The sequence below is a fragment of the Drosophila navojoa genome, chromosome X (genome assembly GCF_054131105.1).
Source record: "Drosophila navojoa isolate 15081-1374.11 chromosome X, UAZ_NAV_1.0, whole genome shotgun sequence".
Lineage (NCBI taxonomy): Eukaryota > Metazoa > Arthropoda > Insecta > Diptera > Drosophilidae > Drosophila > Drosophila navojoa.
The window spans coordinates 6,119,600-6,142,752 of NC_142895.1; the positions used below are offsets into that span (position 1 = coordinate 6,119,600).

The window sequence follows — 23,153 nt, forward strand, 5'->3', positions numbered from 1 at the left end:
TCTAGCTCTTCCCATGATCTGTTGTTGCAGTATATTTCTACTGCCTCTCAAGTTATCTAGTTGCTCATTCACAACTACATCTGAAGTTGACTAGGTATGCTAGAATGATCTATGTCTATACTCAACATAACATCTAGCGATTCGATGTATACATACATATACCTGATATCATTTGCATTTCATTATCATATGTATATGTATCTTGATTTTAATTTACATCTTAGTTCCTTTTAAAGCAGTGTAAGGCTCTTTTGTTTTTATTCACTGAAAATGTACACTCTAGCTATAAGGATTCTGTATGCAAGGAACAGCAGCAGGCCCAGCCCTTTGTACATGTATGTATGTATATTCCCAATCAGCATAAGGAACTGAATCGATGTACAAATTTCCGTCCGTCAGTTTCTGTCCGTGCTTCGGTCGGTCTATGCATGCATCAGCGTCTTTCTATGCGAATCTGGTTGTCCGTCTGCGTTCTATAGATCTGATCTCGTAGAACACAAATGCTAGAAGATTACAGATTTATTGTGCAGGAGCGCTACTTGTAATGCATATAAAGATCTTGTATATTTCGTATTTTGGATGCAACCGACAATATGCAATATATGTACATACATATATATACATACATACATATGTATGTTTGTACAAATTGAAGAGCTGCAATATGCCACAGATATTCTAGCTCAATTTGAATATATTTGTTACGAAATGTATGTTTGTATGTATGTAAATATGTATATATGTATGCATGTATATAGGTATGTACATATGTACTTATATATGCAACTAAAAAGTTAAGGCTTTCAGTAAATTTCACTATAGAGACATAGACAATAAGCATAAAGTATGTACGTACATATGTATAAGAAAAATAAATATGTATGTATATATGCACACACACTGTTAAGCTGCAAAAACATCGACAGTCACTTTATTTTTTCAATCGATGTTTCAAACTATCGATATGTGTACCATGTATAGCGATAGTTGCGTAGGATCGCTTTTCAGCCCTAAAGCTTATAAAGAAAATATTTAGCTTTTTAGCATTTTAAGTTTGCAAATTTAATGCAAAATAAAATACAAATAATTAAAGTCTCTTATAAGAACTTTTGCTTAAAAATGTTAAGTAAAAAATAAAAAAATAAAAAAAACTACTCTTTAGCTGGTATTAAGATACTGAAAACACCAAAAGCTACATAATTTTCTTTGGGCACACACAAAAATTAAAGTTTTGGTAAAATTGAGTTTACCGTCATTAGTCATTTACAAATATCAGTAATTATACCCTGAACCCATTGAAAATGGGAAATCAGGGTATAATGGTTTGTTAAAAGTATATAACAGGCAGAAGGAGGCGTGGCAAACCTCATAAAGTACATACATTCTTGATCAGGGCGACGAACTGAGTCGATTTGATCCATCTGTCGGTATGCCCGTCTCTTTGAACGCGTCGATCTCAGAGGATATAAGAGCTAAATTTATATTCACATATATTTTAAAAAATTTCGATTTTTGTTAAAATTTACCTCTACCCCTATATCCTTCCCCTTATATTTGTAAAATAATTATGCTTTGGCAAATACATAACTATATTTTAAACATAATCTAGAGGTGTTATGAACATAGTCTACCCACAAGAAAAGTTATTAAAATTAAGATTACTATGTACGGTGATGGGGATTGTGTAGATTGTCAGCGTAGAAATAAATTAGCATTAGGGGGGCATACTTCTTGAGGTCCTCCCCACTAATAATTTCCGGTAACTTGCGATGTTTAAATCGCACTAGAAATAGCCTTTGATTTTCTTGCATAAACAGTTTCATAATGCAATCTGGTTTGAGCCCGCGCTCGAACCCGTTGTTGACCGTGGGGACGAGTTTTTTGTATTTTTTCAAACACCGTCTCAACACCTTTGCCACTAATTTGTTGTTTGTGGCATTTTCTTCAGCCCTATCCACGGGCTCCAATTGAGTTTTGCGTGGACGACCCTGCAAACCAGAATCAATTGAGATTGAGATTGGCGCATTGAGACTAAAAGGAAAACTTACACGTGGACGTTTGGGTGTCTCCGAGACTGACTGTACTGTGGGAGATGGAGCCGGAGTAGCGGTGCCAGCTGAAACTATGTGTATATACATATGTATAATTATAAATTAATGTAAATATCTAAATTTAACACTTACGTTGCATATTCATTGATGGAGAAGCCATTCCGAAGTTGAGCTAAATTAATTCACGTCCAGTTAATATTGAATAATGAAAAAAAAAAGACAAAAAAATAAATAAATAAATTTACCAATTGAATTTCCGTATTTCGTCTGTCTAGTCAAACGTAAGACTGATGATTTTTACAATATGTTTAAGCCCATATCAAGATATTTGACAGCAAACACGCGGACTACTTGATTGCTTGATGCTGAGCAGGCATAGTTTGCAAATAACTGTAAAGTGCCTTTCACTCACACTTTGAAAAATGACTCAGACAGTCCGTCTACAAGTCAAATTATTCAACAAATAAGTTCTCATAATATTGCCCACACTGAAGCGCAGTCGCTGCTTGCTGCGCAGTTAGCAGAGCGCGAGCTTATGCGTGCGTGTCGATGCATGTGTATGTATGTGTATATATCATATAAATATGGTAATGGCCATACGTGAACCACTGTTTATACACAGCTCCTATTGCAGAGTTTCAATAGCTTCCCACAGTCAACTCGTATGAAATTGAGTGGATCAGTGACATGAGAGCTCGAAGTTAACTCAAGGCAAGTTCTTTCACTGGAATTGGAATTACTTCAGATCGTCAACTAGGCGCAACACACTTCCGATATATGTAGATATATATAGACCTTTTCAAGATATAACCATCGACTTTTGATACTTTATCGATATTGGGCGCTGCAGGCGTAACTCTCTATAATTGAAATGTTGAGAGCTAATTAGAAAAGTGAATGCCGGCCGAGTTTCAGCTGCGCAACTGTCGCCCTGCTCCCGCTCAGCCACCCGCTGGGGCTCGCCTTATCTCGGCAGCCACTTCCTTAGAGCAGGTGTGCTGCCTAAAGCGTAAGCTGCGCTGCCTTGTCTCCGGGCACGTCAGGAGCGAAGTGTTACAGTCGAATGTCTGCGTTGCTGTAATCGGCTTAGAGGTGAAACCTTTTGTCATTATAAAAGGATTTCAAGCTTGACAACATTTCCATTTGTTGCGATTCGGTCCTCTCCACTCCAGTGGGGTGGCGACAACCGAAGCCCAGTTGAATGGAGAGCAGGGGGTGGGGGGAGTCAATGGAGGTCTGTGCGTTGCTTAGTTAACTTTTGGCTGGCTGCGTCCGTCACCGGGTCTTTGATTTTGTTCAAAGAAATTAAGATTCAAAAACCGATACCGTTCATGTTACCAGTCCCAATTATAAGCCGGCCCAGCCTCAGCCCAGCCTCGGACCAGCCTCGGCCCATGCTCTGGGGCTGGGCTGTGCGCTCAGGTAAACGAGCTGGCTGCCTCTGTGTCAGTGGCAAAAAGCATTTGAGATAAATTGCCAATCGAACTAGATAAAATGAGCTGTGTAAATAGTGGAAAGGCGCAGATAGGCCACTTTGAGAACGGCCCCAACTGCCGTCCGCTTGGCGGAAACTATGCCGAAGCGAAACTGAACCGCATCAAATCAACTCAAATCGAATCACAACAAAACAAAGCGGAGCAAAACAAAGCCAAACAAAACTGAACAAAACAAAACAAACCACAGCAAACCAAACAAAACCACCTGCTCCTCCAGCTCCACTCGGCTTTGATCTGTGCGCTGCGTGACTGCCTGATGGGTCAGAGCATGGACTGGGATCCCAATGAGAATGTGGTTGACCAGGGAAACGCAGCTGCCTGCAGGTCGTTATGTCTAATGAGTATTACGGAGACATGCGGACGGACAAGTACGCCGAGGCAGCAGCCGGGGCGGTGTGACTTAAAGGGTTGCCTCCAGCGCTGAGCGCGTGAGTCCCGATTCTTTGACACTCACGCAAGTGCGTGAGTCCGAGTGAGTGCTAGAGCAATGATCGAGCATAGCTGCAGTGACACGGGGCCCAGTTCGTGTCGTGTCACGACGAGAGATCGTCGAGAGATCGCTGAGAGTTCGATTGGGGCACAATCGAATTAATTGACTCGCTGGGCTCGTGTCACGCGCTCAGCTTGGGCCCACGATTTGCTATGCCACGCATTGATATGACAATAAAATTGAACGACTTTGGTTTTGGATTTTGCGACTTTGCCTTTATCGCCCTCCGCTCGCCAGCCGGCGGCTGCTTTCGGCTAACGGCTACCCACCCATCCCCGCCTCTAGCCAGCCATACCCCGCACATGAAGAACGCTTGCACAATTTTTAATCATGGCTGGGTATTCTCGACATGGCCCCAGCTCCTATCGGCTGCCAGTCGTGGACATTGTTTGTGCCAGCGACACATAAACATGCATGGCCAGACTGGTGCTGCTCCTGGCTGGGCTGGATTAGGGTGGGGGACCAGGGCCGGTTTATTGTTGCCGTTTGTATGGCTTTTAGTCCTTTATCTTGTTTCTAACTCATTGGATCGCAAAAACGGTCTCGTGTTCACCTTAATTGGGGTAAACATAAGTTCTGATTGCCCGCCGGGCTAGGCCAGGCCGCTTTTCTATACAGCTCCAGCTCTCCCTTGGCTTCGGATTTGGCTTTGGCTTTGGCCTGGGCTTGGGCTTGGGCTCTAGCACGCATACCAAAGAGTTGAACAGCGACATTTTGCAGCTTCTTTTCGCTTGCCTTCGCTCTCTTGCTTTTTTTTTCAGTGTCTTTTTATTTTGATTCCCTCGTGATTTTTTGTTGTTCGCCCACTGCTGTTGTTGTTCTTCTAATTGAAGTTGTTCCTTGTCCTCGGCGACTATCAAGAAACGCGCTGGCCAAAAAGAGCAGAAGACGTTCCGGCGCAATCTCTATCGCTAGCTAGCTAAAAGCGAAAAGCTAAAAGCTGAAGGCTGAAGGCTGAAAATCGAAGACAACAACGCTCCCAACATATCCAATTAGATGGCAGCCAGAAAGGGGTAGAGCAGAGAGCACCAGGGCGGGGCAGGGGCCGGGATCGGGCTCCCGGGGCGAACGGATGTGGCGGCCCAAATGCCATTGTTGCCGGCGCACAGATCACAAAAGCGAGATAAAAATTGTTGAACGTGTAATTTTTATTTATTGCATACAATTTTTAGAACAAATGACAGACAAAAGGTTGCGCGCCGTCAAGGCACTCGCCGTCGCAGTCGCTGCCGCTGTCGCTGTCGCTGTCGCTGCTGACGTCGAGTCTGGGGAGTCGAAAGGGATTGTAAAGCGGAAATTTCATTGCCTACATTTGAGCGCGCGCTTAGTAATGTATGCATTTGCCATTCAATGTGTCTGTGTGTGTGTGTGTGTGTGTCTGTGAGTGTCTGTATGAAAATTAAATTTTCTACTTCAAAAGCTGAGCGACGAAACGGACGGAAACAGCAGCCACAGACCGCAGCCAGAGTCTCCTGCCTCAAAAAACCGAATTGAAAAAGCGTTTAGGACACGGCCTTTCTCACACACTCTCACTCTGCTTGTGTGTGTGTGTGTGTGTGTGTGTGTGTGTGAGTGAGGGCAACTAAATGATGGGGAAACTATAAAAATTTACATAACAATAATAAAGGCAAAGGCAAAAACGGCGCAAAGTCAAAGAAACGAAAGACATTTATTCATTTCTGTTCTGAAATTAGCATAAAGTAAACCTCGCACTCACACGCACACACACAGGCATTTACATAGTCGCATAAGGGACAACAATGGCTATGCGTGGGAGTGGATGAGTTGGCGATGGGCGGCAGGGGCGGGGCAAAGGTAAGCCATGGGCGCTGGTTACGCACAATCAAAGCCTTAACGTCAGAGTCTGGGCCGGAGTCTGTTCCGTCGTTTGATAAGCGTGAAAAACGTGCAAATTTTAATAAAAGCAAATGAGCCGCAAAATCATACAAAGCAACAGCAACAAAAGCAACAGCAACAACAACAACAATATTGACAACAATAGCAGCGACAGCGACGGTAGACAGGCAAATCAGAGAAAATATATGCTACAATTTCTGTCTGCTAATGTCTCAACTTTGTCACGATGATTGTAAGCACACACACACACACACATACACTTACATATATGTATATACCCCGGCAGGCGCTGTAATATATGCCATGTTTTACATTTTAAGATCGTTGCGACAAATAGAGTGAGCGCTTGAAAAGGTACGACTGCAAGATTGAAGACAAAATAATAAGGATAACGACAGTTGTCAATTGCTGTGACCAACAGATGAGCAGAGAGAGGGTGTTAGGAAGGGAAAGAGAGAGAGAGAGAGAGATGAAAAAAAATATATACAGGATATAGTATTTAGGATATAGGAGATAGCAGATAAGAGATAGAATATAGGACATATAAGATATGAGATTGGAGATAGGGAGTAGGATGTAGAAGATAAGAAATAGGGGATTGGAGATAGGATATAGAGTATAGGATACAGGATATAGATTAGGATACAGGATTTAGATTATAAAATATAGAAATTATTAGATAGGAAATAGGATATATTCTATCTATTTTCTATATCTTATACAATATCTCATATTTCGTATATCATATCTCATATCTATGATTAAATTTTAATTCTTGTATCTTATATCTTATATCTTATATCTTATATCTTATATCTTATATCTTATATCTTATATCTTATATCTTATATCTTATATCTTATATCTTATATCTTATATCTTATATCTTATATCTTATATCTTAGATAGATCTTATATCTTATATATATCTTATATCTTATATCTTATATCTTATATCTTATATCTTATATCTTATATCTTATATCTTATATCTTATATCTTATATCTTATATCTTATATCTTATATCTTATATCTTATATCTTATATCTTATATCTTATATCTTATATCTTATATCTTATATCTTATATCTTATATCTTATATCTTATATCTTATATCTTATATCTTATATCTTATATCTTATCTTATATCTTATATCTTATATCTTATATCTTATATCTTATATCTTATATCTTATATCTTATATCTTATATCTTATATCTTATATCTTATATCTTATATCTTATATCTTATATCTTATATCTTATATCTTATATCTTATATCTTATATCTTATATCTTATATCTTATATCTTATATCTTATATCTTATATCTTATATCTTATATCTTATATCTTATATCTTATATCTTATATCTTATATCTTATATCTTATATCTTATATCTTATATCTTATATCTTATATCTTATATCTTATATCTTATATCTTATATCTTATATCTTATATCTTATATCTTATATCTTATATCTTATATCTTATATCTTATATCTTATCTTATATCTTATATCTTATATCTTATATCTTATATCTTATATCTTATATCTTATATCTTATATCTTATATCTTATATCTTATATCTTATATCTTATATCTTATATCTTATATCTTATATCTTATATCTTATATCTTATATCTTATATCTTATATCTTATATCTTATATCTTATATCTTATATCTTATATCTTATATCTCATATCTCATGTCTCATATCTCGTATTTCATATCTCATAGCTCATATCTCATATCTCTTATCTCATATCTCATATCTCTTATCTCATATCTTTTATCTCATATCACATATCTCATATCTCATATCTCATATCTTATATTTTAGCTCTTATATCTCATATCTCATATTTTATATTTTAATTCTTACATCACATATTTTATATCTTTCTTCTCCTAAATCATAGCGCGTATGTATATCATATCTCAATATCTTATATCTATTATCTCGCATATACAAGCCGTCTCTCGTCTGATCTCTGGAACATGTTCCGCCATCAACTTCCGGTTCATGCCTCCAATTTGCATGGCCTGCTTCCGCATCGGGTCCCACCTGCTGCTCCCTTTCGGACGCTCCATAAATTTCATGGCCGTTGTTAGGTGGCCCTTAAAGAGCTCTCCTGGCAGCTGTCGCGCTTAGTGTCCAGCTCTGAAATATGTTGCATGTGCTTTTTGCTGCTGTTGTTGGTCTTTTACCCGCCTGCTGTCGCTCGGCACGATGTCAAGGGCACGAGCTAACCCGAAATAAGGCGAGGCCAGCGCCATGGCCCGGGGCAAGCTTTGGTGGTCACACACGCACCTTTTTTCTCTGTCTTTTTTTTTTTTGGTTTATGTTTTTATTTTTTATTTAGTTTATTTTCTCCTTTTTTTTCGCTCTCACTCCCTCTCTCTCTCCCTCTCTGTATGTTAACCCGCACATGGATCTGAAATTCGGGGCCGCAGTCTTTTTTGTGTGCTTTGCGGCAAGTTGTTAAATAGCACTGACACTTGCCGGCTCTCGCTCTCTCTCTCTCTCTCTCTGTCTCTCTCACTCTCTGCTCCACCCATTGGTAAATATTTATATGCTATATATCTTCCACTCCTGCTCCCTCGCTCACTTCATTTCTACACGTTCGTTTTTTTTTTTTTTCTGCAGCTGTCCTTCAGCTCATAATCCTTTTTTATTGCAAATGACCACGCTAACTCGATGGTCCACACCGGTTGAGGTGGTGCGCGTGGCTGGTGGTGCTGGCTGGCTGGCAGCGCCAGGCGGGTCTCGTCAGCTCATAAGGCTCATCAACAAGTTCATTTTACGGTCAATTCATTAAAAAAGTTTTTCACTTTTTTGACCATTTTTATTACAATATTTAGTTTGTCACATCATGTGTGTGTGTGTGGGTGGGTGGGTCTTTGGCTTGGGTGCGTGGGTGTGACCCTCATTTGCTGACATTTAGTGGCACTTTTCAACAACAATGTCAACGTCCATGCGTCATGCTAAACATATACATATATATGTATATGTATGTATGTATATATATTTTTTGCCTTTGTTTATTTATTTAATTTTCGCCAGTTTCTCCCTTTCTTCTACATACACACACATATATATCCATATATATATATATATGTGTGTGTGTGTGTTTTTTTTTCTGTTGAGGTTTTTGTGCTGCGTTGGCTTTAATTTTATGATTATTGTTCTTTTTCATTTTGCCTGGAATCATTTGTGTTTGTTTTTCTTACTTATTTATTTATTTATTTATTTTTTTCTGTTTCTGCTTTTGTTTTTATTATTTTTATTTTTATTTGTGTTTTTCTTTTTCACTTTTGTTGTTTTTTTATTTTTGTTCTTTCTCTCTTTTTTTTTTGTATGCTTGGTCCGACGCTTTTGTTCATTTCTTAAGTGGCGCTTTATAATGTTGACAGTTTTATTGGAGCGCAAAATGTTGGACGTTTGGGCCCACTACGACGCTGGCCGAGTCGGGCATGCCCGCTGGCCATTAAAATCGGCATTGCCATTGACAGTTTAATGGCCGAGTCTGTTAGTTGGCCAAGTTATTATTATGCCGAGTGGGCCCAGTCCAAGCTCTTAATCAGCATGCGATTTGATATGGTTAATAGTTGAATTATTACCCAACTGGCACTCGCAGCAAGTGCTCGCAATTATATGCTTCCAAATATTCATTATCTTGAGCTATTTATTCTCAGGGATTCTCGGAAAATCTTTCGCTCCATAGAAGATATATTTGGTTTTATATGCTGAGTCCATTGAAAAGGATTTTAGTGAAATGTACCTGACAGGCAGCAGGAGGCGTGGCAGAGTCCTTATTGAAAATTGCTTGTCTAGGCTTGTATCTGAGGTCTACTGAGATTATTTGTAGTGTATTGGAGTTCGTAAGGATAGACAGGTTTACCCTCTTGAGTCCCTTGCATCTATTTCTGTGGCAGAGTCTTGTCATGTATATATTTATATATATAATTGACGTCTTCTAAGTCACCCTATAAAGCAGGAATCGTATATTGCTTGAGTGTGATATAGATCTTACTCTCCCCACTTCGCTCGTCTCTTCGACTTTCCGTCCTTCCCACTGTCCGTCCGCCAGTTCGTCTTTAAAGCAACATTTCAACATGTTCTCAATTAAATGCATGAGCTATTATCCCATGCTCCCTCCCATCGAGTGGTTCGCAGTTATAATTAAACATAATTTGTGGCCATTTCTTAGGCATAAATATTTAAAGCTATTTAATTTCCTTTTGCTAAAATCTTTAAGGAATTACTTCAGCTCAATTTGGAATAAAATTTAGCTTAATATTTAATGAAATAATCCAGAGAGAGAGTGAGACAGAGAGATTTTTCTTGTTATCTCTCCTTACATGCTCACCTTGATACTAATTGTTGCCTGCACAAAGATCAAAGAACCAATTAGGTAAAATTACTGAAAATAAATAATATACAAATTTTCATTTGCCAACACACACACACACACACATACAGGCACACATGGCAGAAGCTAGCAAAAAGTCGAGCTGAAAAATTCTATCTAAATCAATAAATGTTGCGGCATTGTTAAGCCAATGAATGCCACAAGGTTTAAGGAAAACTTGCAACAGCCACATGCGCAAATTATACGTTTTCATTGGATTTGGGCCGTTGGCAGTGGAGAGATACGTAAATGCCTGGACAGCAGCGCCACAGCAATGGCAGCGCCTCCCGAGTGCAGGCAAACTTTAACAAGCGACTAATGTGCAGCCAGGACGGTGTGTGAGGGGTGGGGAATGAGAGGGGGGAAGTGTACCAGTACATATCATATGTATAGCAAAACTTGCAGCAGTTGCTGCTGCTGCTGCTGCTGCTGCTCGTGCGTGCCAGCATTTTTGGCCCGTAATAACTTTTTGCCATACTTACATCACCGCAACGCTGTAAAATGCTGTTGAATATTTTTCTATTATTGAGGCAGCAATGCCAACACCACCCAACCACCCATGCAACATCTTTGGTGCACAGCACCACAATCAAATTGGATTTGCAGCAGTTGGCAGTTCGCACACATATGCCATTTAAATACCCTGTACGAACTGACGGAGGTATGGGATGCATAGGCCTAAAGGGCTCAAATGTAGCTGTATGTATGTTGTTTACAGGGTATCTTAGAGTCGTAGCACAGCTTGTGACTTATGAAGTGCTTGTAGGGTATAGACCTTTGTCAGTTGCAAATAGGATATATCTAGCTGTTTTTGCTACTTGAGAGTTAGTACTCTACAGGGTATCTTAGAAAGATATCCCATCATGTTTTGACTTCTTAGTTTTGGCAATTATCGGAACTCAGCATTACGCTTTAAAACTAATTGACAATCGATTACAGGGTATCTCATAGTCGTAAAACTGTACGTTTTGACTTGCTAGTGGGTGGTTATAGCCATAGAGCAGCTATACACGTTATAGTAGATTGTCAGTCGTTTACAGGGTATCTCATAGTCGTAAAGCAACTTTACACAGTATGCTTTAACTTATTAGCTAATTGTTTACAGGGTGTCTTATAGTCATAGAGCAGTTATACACGTTATAGTACACTATCAGTCGATTACAGGGTATCTCATAGTCGTGTAGCAACTTTACACATTATGCTTTAACTTATTAACTAATTGTTTACAGGGTGTCTTATAGTCATAGAGCAGCTATACACGTTGTAGTACACTATCAGTCGATTACAGGGTATCTCATAGTCGTGTAGCAACTTTACACAGTATGCTTTAACTTATTAACTAATTGTTTACAGGGTGTCTTATAGTCATAGAGCAGCTATACACGTTGTAGTACACTATCAGTCGATTACAGGGTATCTCATAGTCGTAGAGAAACTTTAAACTGTATGTTTTGATTTGTTATCTAGTTGTTTACAGGGTATCTCATACGCATAGATCAGGTGTACGCGCTTTAGCGCATTCTCAGTTGTTTACAGGGTATCTAAGAGTCGTAATACAGCTTTACACAATATATTTTGACTTCTTAGATATTTGTGTACAGGGTATCTAAGAATCGTAGAGCAGATTTACATGTTTTAGTCGATTACAGGGTATCTCATAGTCGTGCAGAAACTCTACACAGTGCGCTTTAACTTAAGAACTAATTGTTTACAGGGTGTATCATAGTCGTAGAGCAGTCGTACACGGTTTAGCGCATTATCAGTCGTTTACAGGGTATCTCATAGTCGCAGAGCATCCCAAATCTATATGCCTTTAACAAGTTACTTGCTTACAGACTATATATAGCTCATTCGCAGTTACTTATAGGGTATCTTATAGTCGTAGATCAGAGTGGACATATTCTAGGAGAGTGTTTTACAGGGTATCCAAGAGGTGTTCATCAGAATGCTGTTAAATTGGATCCTATTCCTTAACTACTTTCTTATAGTATAGCTCATTGTCTTTTGTTTACAGGGTATCTATGAGTCGTAGCTCAGCTGGCCACTCGCCTCTTTTGCTTGTTAATTTTTGCTCGCAGTCAGTCGATGTCGACGATTCCCGGATGTTTAGTGCAACTCGCAGGCGGTCGAAAGCAGCTCGGTTATGGCCCGGTTAACTCACCCGCCTCGGTGGGCCGGCTCGGTGCGTGGCTGCCGTTTGAGCCATAACTTTTAGTTGCCGCTGTCGTATATTATTATGATTTTGTGGTTGTTGCTGCGCAAATTTGTTGCACTCGAGCAGCGGGCGGCGGGAGGCGGGAGGCGAGAGGGCACCGAAGGTAGCTGCAAAGAAAAAATGTGTAAATAAATAACAAAAAAAAAAATATATATATATGTATATAAATAAATAATCAGTTGGAGCTCAATGGCAAAGGGCTGCAGCTGACTGCTAAAAGTTGGCGTGGCCACAGACTTACCCTCGCCATGCAATCACAGGGTATCTGCGGCCATTCTCGGCAACAATTTGAGCACAATGAGTTTTATGGCTCTGCCGTGTTTCGAGATTTTATTGGCGCTTGAGCAAGCTGCAGTTAACGTCCTGCAAGTTGGGTTAATAAGTTGAGAAGTTGCTGATGAAACGCCAGGAGCAGCAGCAGGAGCAGCAGCAGGAGCAGCAGCAGGAGCAGGAGCAGAAGCTTATCTGCAACTGGCTTAACATGATTTAGCAGCAATTAATTCACAAGCGAAGATGGCTCAACTGCAGCACCGCCTCAACTGCCTCAAGTTGCTGCCACTAATCATCGACATGTGGCAGCCGGGCTGGGGCTTTGCTTCATTCTTTGGCGCTTGATGTTGAGGTTGCCTCCCTCGAAAATCACTTTGCTCGCGCACTGTGGCAACACGTTCGTGCCGCACGCAACGACCGCCACAGCAGCAGCAGGAGCAGCAGCAGCAAAAATGTTATGCCTGTCATTAATTTTATGCAGTTGCAGTTGCCAGTTGCCTCCTGCCGGCAGTGTGGGTGCTCGTCTCACACCTGACAACTCGTCGCTTAGCGTATTAATTACAAAAGCTGAGAACACTCAAGATCCCGCTCTCTCTCTCTCTCTCTCTCTCTCACTCGATAGGGCCCAAACTTTGTGGCTTATTCGTATAAGCTGAAGCAGCAGAAGCAGAAGCCGCAGGAGTAGCAGCCGCAGCAGCAGCAGCAGGAGTAGCAGCAGCAGCAGCAGGAGTAGCAGCTGCCTTTGGCCCAAATCAAACATGGCTGGTAATTATAAGCAGCGCCCCAACGCCTGTCACCATCAATGTCCCGGCCAGACGGGCCACGGCCGTGCCCTCAGCCGGCCCGGGCCGAGCTGGGCTAGTCGAGCTCATTTGTTTGCGACGCCTTTGACGACTCGCCGACTGCCTGAACTTGATTAATGAGCGACGCGGCCATCGATTCATTTACTTGCCGACTTCCATGTTATGTGGCGAACAAAAGCAAAAACCAAAGAAAAGATAAAGAACAAGACAAAGATATACTAGCATGTGGATTCTCCGTGGCAGCCGGCCTTGATCGCAGCGCATCTGCTTGAGTTGAGTCTGTGTATCGTAGGTATAGGTATAGGATCTCGATTATTGTTCAAATCTACACCCATATCCATCCCCTCATCCACACATTTGTAAAAGACAAAGCACAAGCAAATCCATACATATTTATAGTTTAATCATGATCTGAAGGTGTTATGAACATAGTCTACCCACAATAAAAGTTATTAAAATAAAGATTACTTTGTATCGGGATTGTGTAGATTCTCTGTGTAAAAAGAAATTAGCATTTGGGGGGCATGTTCTTTTAAATCTTCCGAAGTTATTACTTCTGGGATCCTTCTGTTTTTAAATTTGACGATGAATAAACGTTTATTTTCCTGTTCAAACGCGGTCAGAATGCATTCTGGTTGGATACCCCGCTTGAATCCGTTATTGGTAGTGGGCACGATCTTTTTGTGACTATTCATAGATTGTTGCAGCACTCTTGCTACTACATCTTGGTTATTGTTATTGGCAGTATTTCCACTCTGATCTACCGAATCCGATTGCGACTTAGTAAGACGACCCTGCAAAGCAGAATCTATAGCTGGCGCATTGATACTAAAAGGAAAACTTACAGCTGAACGTCTGCGTGACACGCCGGCCGACTGTCCCGCAGTCGATGGAGTCGGGGTAGCGGTGCCATCTGAAACTATGTGTGTATATGTATGTGTAATGACTACATGTATAAATTTGAATTCATGTAAATATCTAAATTGAACACTTACGCTGCATTTTCTTTGCGGGAGGCGCCATTATGCAGAGCTAAATTAATTCACATCCAGTTAATATTGAATAATGGAAAAAATAAGAATAAAAAAATAAAAAAACTTACCAATTGAATTTCGGTGTTTCGTCTGTCAAGTCAAACGTAAGACTGATGAATCCTCAGTGATGACTTTTAAAATATGTCAAAATATATATCGATATTTGACAGCACGCACGCGGACTACTAGATTGCTTGATGCTGAGCAAGCGTAGTTTGCAAATTTATGTTTGCGTAAAAGAAGTGCAGAGTGATTAAAATATCTGCTGGCAGGGCTCAGAGTATCCCCCAGTCGAGCAGTCTCGACTAGAGCAAACTTACTTGATTTTAATTGAATTATAGTACGAACGATTTGAAGCTCTTTTAGTATGCAAGAAGTCCATCCACTCGATGATTGCCCGTGCAAAAGTTCAATATCGATAGACACTTAACATAACATGTAAAATAACAGAATGTTATGGATAAGCTGCTAGCTGAGCTATCGTTAGTTATCGAGCCAAAAGCCAAATTTATTTGCTAAAAATTTGCTCAAATTTCGAATTTAAGTTGCAGACTAGACTCTTGAGTGGCACTTGGCCAGCCTACGCTCACCTGAGATATGTCGCACTGATTTACATTTTTGGCAACTGCATTAAATGCGAAATTAGCTGGCGAATGATGCTTGAGAGCAGATCAAGTGGGCAGCTTAATGCTGAGAGTGCTTCGTCCGAGCTCGAGTACTTGCTTAGCGCTGTTCTCATTTTAATACGGCAGCTAGGTATGATATGGTATATAAGTGTATATACTTGTCTATATACATATATACATGTGTGTATATGTATATGTATGCATATGAAATATGACAAAAACATGTCCTTGCCCAGCTGTTTGCCACCCGCTGTGAACTTCTCATCGTCTTCGCATTTCCACATTTTGCCTCAAGCTAATAACATGGAAGGCAGTAGGTATCTGCCACTGTGTGTGTGTGTGTGTGTGTGTGCATGTGTGTGTGTGTGTGTGTGTATTTGCCTTGGCAACTTCATGCTGAGGTTTCGTTTTAATAAGTTTAACAAGTTTCTTGGTATAATTTGCGGCCAAGACTTGACGGCAAAGTCGCGGCAAAACGATACGAAATATGTTGCATAAGCTGCGGTGCCAAGGCCGAGAGTGCCAGCATTTCTTGCTCGTACTCTTCCCACTCTTGTTGTTGCATTCGCGTCAGTCGCAACAGCTGCAGCAGCTGCTGGGCCTGCAACAGGTTCAGCCACTAGCGATGGCCGTCCGCATTCACATGGCATGCTTACGTTGCCCGAATCGCTGTCGCTGGCTTTGAAATGCAATGCCAATGCCTGCCGCGCACAGTGGGCCAAAGGCAATTGACATTGAAGCAAAAATAAAGGCTGGACGTTGTTGAAATGCTGAAGTTTCTGTTGGTAAAATTTATTTCATGAGCGACAGTGTTGAGTAACGCTACATTTAAATTCATGTTAAAGTTTTTTATTATTTAGTATTATAAACAACACTGTTTTTTGTTCACTTAGCTAATGAGAGTTACTTTTAATGTTCAAAGTACTTCCTAGTTTTATAATTGATTGCTGTTATATTTATTAAGAGTGTGGGAAAAGTTTTAAGTAGCTCATAAAGTGTTGTTAATAACACCGTTTGTAGGTTTTATTTCTATGCGATAGACAAAAGTGTATACTGAGCTGTTAACGATTTAAATATCGTTTCCTATACCCATATATCTGCTAATTGGAATTATTCGCTATAGTGCTGTTAATAATACTCTTTCTATTGGCCTATGAAGTTTTGTATTTGAGAAAGAGCTCTTAATGCAATCAATAGTGCTGGCTAGCATTAGATATGTATTTAATAGTTGACTCAAGTGTTGTAAATAACACTGCTCGTTTCTTTTAATTGATTGTAAAGTACGCAGTATTGTTAAGCAGTGTAAGATCGAAAACCAGTTGTGTATAAAACAAGCCGAGTATTATATGTAAATAGAAACCCTGTAATTAAATGAAAAGCAGTGTTGGTTAACAAGTATAGGTTATATATAGGTTTGGAATATGATGATTCAGTAGATATCTATTATTTAATATTGTCTGCAAGTTCTTGAAAAATGTAATAAATACATAAATAGTGTTGGTTAACTGAAGTTTAACATAAGCTTAATTTCCACATTTTTTTATAGATCGATTCCTTTGTATTGAATTTCTGTTTGTCTTAAACATATTTTGAACAGATTCGACAATTTTTATTATAATTTTTTGTTGCTCAAATTTTTGCTTTGCCCCACTGTGCGAAAGTTGTCGTTTTCTAATTTCAGTGTCCGGAACTGTTAAGAAATTCCACGCGGCAACATACTTTTGTTCGTATCAGCAGCTCTTTGAAGTTACCCAGCCACGCCCACACGCCGCATGCCGCCCACGCTCACGCCCACGCTATAATTCAATTAAATTGGCAGCCAGAGCCGGAGCCAGCGCCAGCGCCAGCGCCAGCCCCATCGCCGGAAGACTTTAAGACTTTAAGAGGCAGCCAATGCCAATGCCAACGCCGAGCTTGTGCAGGTAGTTGGGGGCGAGTTCGGGTGCGTGGGCGGGCGGCAATGGGGAATGTATGGGGTGTTGGAATGCTGAAATTGCGTCTGCCCAGGGGTGCAGCCTGTTCGGATTTACATGCAAACAATGACATGCAAAAACAAGTAGCGAACGATGACGATAACGCTGCCAGCCCCAGCTCCAGTCCCTGCCCCAGTCCCTGCCTCGCCCTCTTCCTCTCCGACGGGCTCACAAATGTTGAGAGAGGGGCCGATCATCACGTTTATTCGTACGGCCATAGATCTGCTCGGACACATCAACAACATGGCGCTTATCGGATGCCATGCCACGCCCAGCGACGACTCACAGATTAGTTGCATGACGGATGGCCGGCCCAGCCGGCAACAGGCCCCGGGCAACGGGCCGAGGGCAGCGAATAGGCAACAGTCAACAGTCAACGGGCAGCAGTCATGTTGCAGACGAGACAGCTGCACATTTATGTTGGCCAGCCCCCAGGGCTCAGCTGAGATGCGGGCGGGCACGGCAGCAGCACCGCAGCTAATGGAACGGTTAAGCGTGCTGCGAATCTGTCCGGGAGACGACAAAAAAAGCTCAGACACATTCAAAAACATAAAAACGCTTAGATCTACATCGCATGTGTGGTAAACCAAAAAAAGTTTACAAAAACAAAAACAAGTAAGGGTGCTCTAGTCGAGGCTGCTCGACTAGACGATACCCTGGACCCTGCCAGCTGATATTCTAATCACTCTGCACTTCTTATATGCACACATACATACACAGCTCGCGCTCTGCTAACTGCGCAGTAAGCAGCGACTGCGCTTCGACTGCGCTTCAGTGTGGACAATATTATGAGAACTTATTTGTTGAATAATTCGACTTGTAGACGGACTGTCTGAGTCATTTTTCATAGTGTAAGTGAAAGACACTTTTACAGACACTTTACAGTTATTTGCAAACTATGCTCAGCATCAAGCGATCTAGTAGTCCGCGTGCGTGCTGTCAAATATCGATATATATTTTGACATATTTTAAAAATCATCACTGAGGATTCATCAGTCTTACGTTTGACTTGACAGACGAAATACGGAAATTCAATTGGTAAATTTTTTTATTATTTTATCCTCATTTTTTTTCATTTTTCAATATTAATTGGATGTGAATTAATTTAGCTCGAATACATAATGGCACCTCCCGCAAAGAAAATGCAGCGTAAGTGTTCAATTTAGATATTTACATGAATTCAAATTTATACATGCAGTCATTATACATACATATATACACATAGTTTCAGATGGCACCGCTGCCCCGACTCCATCGACTACGGGACAGTCGGCCGGCGTGTCACGCAGACGTTCAGCTGTAAGTTTTCCTTTTAGTATCAATGCGCCAGCTATAGATTCTGCTTTGCAGGGTCGTCTCACTAAGTCGCAATCGGATTCGGTAGATAAGAGTGGAGGTACTGCCAATAACAATAACCAGGACGTAGTAGCAAGAGTGTTGCAACAATCTATGAATAGTCACAAAAAGATCGTGCCCACTACCAACAACGGATTCAAGCGGGGTATCCAACCAGAATGCATTCTGACCGCGTTTGAACAGGAAAATAAACGTTTATATGTCGTCAAATTTAAAAACAGAAGGATCCCAGAAGTAATAACTTCGGAAGATTTAAAAGAATATGCCCCTCAAATGCTTTCTTTCTACGCAGAGAATCTACAGAATCCCGATACAAAGTAATTTTAACTTGAATAACTTTTATTGTGGGTAACATAACACCTTCAGATCATGATTAAACTATAAATATGTATGGATTTGCTTGTGCTTTGTCTTTTACAAATGTGTGGGTGAGGGGATGGATATGGGGGTGGGGGTTAGATTTGAACAATATTCGAAATTCTATAAAATACATATGAATATAGATATATAGTTGGACGAATGAATAGAGAACTAGTTTCGATCCAGTTAGTTTGCGTTGTCAGAAGATGATGTACGGGCGAACGGACTGTCGTACAAAGCGATAGATGAACAGATAGACGACCGTACGGACGTATAGGAGGACGGTTGAAAGTACGGACAGTGGGAGGAAAGTGCGCATCGACAGAAGGACCGATTAACATACGTTTGTTGGATGGAACGGACGGATGAATGGTTTAATATTTCGATCCGTCTTGATTAGAGATCAATGGAAATTAGACGTCCAGCGTCATTCCATTTGCGCTATCAACAAAATATATCAGCCTATTATGAAAGTAAAGCTAACAGTGCAATTCACATATATAACCTCAGATATCCCTAAATAGAAAACTAAATTCAGTGGTTGGTAGAGGTAGAGGTAGAGTCATCCGCGCGCTTGCTTAATAAAATCCACAAAATTTGTTCAATCGGAGCGAATATGAAAATTGCATTCTGTAGCGCTTATAGTTTGCATAGAGGATCAGAGATACTAATAGGGCGTAAGCCTATTAGCGAACATTTGCCGGAATTTCAAGTCTCTATTATGGAGCCGCAGGGCTGAATGTGTTGATGGAAAACCTCAAATGTGTTTGAAGCATTTAAATATGCGCGCTGCATACTTTTCGGCTGGACATGCAAACAATGCGTGCAGCGGTCTCTGGTCAAAGGTCACTGTGCCGCTTCTCGCTTTCGACGAGGTTGTTGAGGTTTGTGCTCTCTTTCAAATCAATTGGCAAACAAAACAACAAAAGCGCAAACACTGCCCATGTGTGTGTGTGTGTTTGTATTAGAGTGTGTATGCGTGTGTGTGTGTGTTCATGTGAGTTGCTGTGCTTTGGTGGCATTTACTTGGTGCAGTAACATAAATTACCACAGCGGCGACCGCAGGCGAGCAGTAACTGCGACGGCGACATAATAAACGGCCCTGGGCTGAAAGGAGGAAAGGGTAGGGGGAGTAGGAGGGGTCACAGCGAAGGTACTCGCACAGCAGAGGTTCAGTGCCCAGGCTGAACTAGGCCGCACCGCAGACGAGCCGCCGCGGCTATTGCAACGTTTGCGGCTTACAAATTATTTACTTAATTGCCAACGAAATGTGTCTAATGAGCCAAATTGCAATGCCAATGAATGTAACGTGAATGTGAGCGTGAACGTGAACGTGAACGTGAACGTGAACGTGAACGTGAACGTGAACGTGAACGTGCAAGTGATTGTGAATGTAAATGTGAATGCGTACAGAGCTCAGCGGAACGTGACTTTAAGGCCATGCACCGATGTCTATTGTTGGTCCAGGTCCATCAAACAGATCCCTAGGCCCATCGCATGCACTTTTTGTGTGCCCCAAAGCAGCTCATAGATGTAGGGGTGATCGACTTGGAGATATGCTGTAAGCCTGCTGAAATGTGGTGGTTCCAAGCGGATGTCACAGACAGCATTAGAGATGAGCCTAAATATGAGAATAAATATAGGATTTAAATTGTGAAATATTTTTTGGAAATATTTTGCGAGAAGAAAATGTACATATGAAGTACGCCAAGACCAATTAGAGGGAAAAGTATAAGAGTTTAATATCGATACTAAACTATAGTAATATCGATAGTTAACTGTAGTGTCATCGATACTTAATATTGGCATCAAAAGCTGAATAAGAGAATTATATTCGAAAGGCAAATATAAATGCAGATATACAAGTAAAATACAAAAATGTATTAAATTTTTGACAACATTTTTTTTATGCTTTAAAATATATTACAAAATTGAGAAAAACGTATATAAGAATATATTTATGAAGTTCACGTTTAAAGGCATATACAAAAATATAAAAAAATATTATAAATATTTAAGTAAATAAATAAAAATATTTTTTAATATAATAATAATAAAAAAAATATATATATATAAAAATCAAATAAGTAATAAATAATATAAAATAATAATAATTATAATAATAATAAATGAATAAAAAATTAAATTTAAATAAAATTAAAACTTGAAAAAAAAAATAACATTAAACTTGAACTTGAAATTATTATGAGAATGAATATAAAAGTAAAAAAATAACAAAACAAAAAACAATCAAACAAAATATTTAAAATGTCATAAGTAGTATAACATATCTTTAAAAAAATTGAAAAAAAAAAATCTTTAATAAAAAATAAATAAAATAAAAATATAATAGCGTTTTGGAATAATTATGTAGAATAATGCTATTATTGCAAAACGCTATTATGTGGTTTATTTTATTTCAATTTTTTTTTACATTATAATTTTTTTTTTTTAATTTGTTTACATATTTTATACTTTTATGACATTTTAAATTTATTGATTGATTGCAACATATTTTTAATTTTAATATTTTACTTTTATATATAAGCAAAAACCTTTATAATATATTATAAGTCAATACAAAAAAAAAGATAGTAATAATAATAATAATAATTAAATATAAATCGTAAAATATTGCGCTTCTTTGGCAAACCAAATATCTTTCTTTTTTTTGCCCCCAACTACAGGGTATTTTCAAGGGATTTCTTGCTGTTTTTGGTTAGCTGGAAATAATTTCCGGTAGACAATGAAATGCAATTTGGGGATAAAGGGCGAATGCTGCAGGACGTTGAAATTGGTGTGTTTGCATATGTCGCAATAAGGTGCTATATGTGTATGTGTGTGTGTGTGTGTGTGTGTGTGTGTGTTAGTGGGCGTGGCATATTGAACATTAGCTAAAACTCAAGTGAGCCGCGACGAATTGAAACGAATCGAATCGAATTTTCATCCGTGCGCAAGTGTCGGAATATGTGTGTGTGTGTGTGCCCTCTCTCTCTCTCCCCCTCTCTCTCTCTCTCTGTCCCTCTTTGTGTTTGTGTGCGTACGTATGTCTATGCTTGGGGGCGCAGCATTTTGCGGCGTGTTTGTGCAGTGACAGCAACAGCGACAAAGTTGATTTATCAGTTTGGTGGCCATTAATCATCACAGCGACAAGTTGGACACCGAGCGGACCAGCTGGGGTCAACAATGTTGTGCCCGGCCCAGCAGGAGGAGCGGGAACAGTAGCAGCAGCAGCAGCAGCAGGAGTCGGAGCCAGGAGCAGGAGCAGCAGTATAGAGCTGAGATAGTACTTTGGACATGAGATGTCGCTTACGCTTCAGCGCGCCGGCAATTTCTTTATTGTTGTTGTTTTGCCACAGATAAAACAAAGAAGGAGCACCCTTACCCGGCAGCCCCCTCGCCATCTACACCTATAGACTCTACACACAATATATATAAATTAATATACATACACACATCTAGATATGGATAATATGCAGTGAGAGCCACCCAATGGCCAACACCTGGCTTCGATTTGTTTTGCATTAGCCCAGCGATGGAGCGACGGAACGAAGGAGTTGGAGGCAGCAGGAGGCAGCAGGAGACCTGGCCGAAGGCAACGAAATTCTTGGCTGCATTTCAATTCACAGCACATAAACCAACAAATCGCCATTGCTGAAACTTTTGCTAAGTTCTACAGCCCCCCTCATCACCCTCTGCCCCTGTATACGCTACCGATGACGCCTTATCGAGCTGCTGGCCGCTTAGCTACGCTCGGCTCCCGGTGCGATTTATCTGGGCAGCGCAGGTGACACGCAGTGCAAAATTGCCGGCCATATATATTGGCCCAGTCATTAGAGCGACGGCAGTTGGGGGCGATAAATGTTAAACGGCCAAATCGATGGCAACACATGCGATGGCAGCCAGGCCCCAGAGCAGGAGTCGGAGCCACAGTGCCACTAACCGAACGACAGACTGTGCCGCCTTTAAAAGCTCTGCCAAAGCTCAGCACTAAAATGCAAACAAAGTACGTGAAAGACTTTCCGGACATAGTTCTACGCCGGCATGCAGTTTATAGCATGAATACACTCTGTGACCGCGAGTATAGCCCGTTTGCATGCAGATTATGTGACAGATTTGATAAAGTGTAGTGTGAGGTGGTATAAGTAGTTGTAGTTGTAGAGTAGCTAATAGTTGTAAGTTCTTGACTAGCTGAA

General features: G+C 40.3%; 1 protein-coding gene and 2 long non-coding RNA genes across 4 annotated transcripts; 1 reads left to right on the forward strand and 2 right to left on the reverse strand.

The window, feature by feature from the left end:
* Positions 1–1,644: 1,644 nt before the first annotated feature.
* LOC149090551 (uncharacterized) lies at positions 1,645–2,394 on the reverse strand. Of its 2 annotated transcripts, XM_089263569.1 has the most exons (4): positions 2,297–2,394; positions 2,184–2,223; positions 2,049–2,122; positions 1,645–1,988 (listed from the first exon to the last, which is right to left on the reverse strand). In XM_089263569.1, the coding sequence occupies exons 2-4, from the start codon at positions 2,209–2,211 to the stop codon at positions 1,662–1,664; spliced, it is 429 nt and encodes a 142-aa protein (XP_089119695.1). In that variant the 5' UTR covers positions 2,212–2,223; positions 2,297–2,394; the 3' UTR covers positions 1,645–1,661. The 2 variants fall into 2 exon arrangements, with proteins under 2 accessions (XP_089119695.1, XP_089119696.1); XM_089263570.1 differs by having other exon boundaries at positions 2,184–2,318.
* Positions 2,395–14,005: 11,611 nt separating this feature from the next.
* Positions 14,006–14,745, reverse strand: LOC149090552 (uncharacterized). Its single transcript, XR_016197290.1, has 4 exons — positions 14,711–14,745; positions 14,604–14,640; positions 14,454–14,527; positions 14,006–14,402 (listed from the first exon to the last, which is right to left on the reverse strand). It is a non-coding gene; the product is annotated as an uncharacterized LOC149090552 (long non-coding RNA).
* Positions 14,746–18,191: 3,446 nt separating this feature from the next.
* On the forward strand, positions 18,192–18,964 carry LOC149090553 (uncharacterized). Its single transcript, XR_016197278.1, has 4 exons — positions 18,192–18,279; positions 18,351–18,390; positions 18,467–18,540; positions 18,592–18,964. It is a non-coding gene; the product is annotated as an uncharacterized LOC149090553 (long non-coding RNA).
* Positions 18,965–23,153: the final 4,189 nt, after the last annotated feature.

Excerpts from the sequence above, each read along its gene's own strand:
- LOC149090551 (XM_089263569.1), bottom strand. The coding sequence starts at position 2,211 with ATGGCTTCTCCATCAATGAATATGCAAC. Across the intron at positions 2,123-2,183 it reads TCCATCAATGAATATGCAAC|TTTCAGCTGGCACCGCTACT; the intron begins GTAAGTGTTAAA and ends ATATACACATAG. Across the intron at positions 1,989-2,048 it reads AGACACCCAAACGTCCACGT|GGTCGTCCACGCAAAACTCA; the intron begins GTAAGTTTTCCT and ends TCTGGTTTGCAG.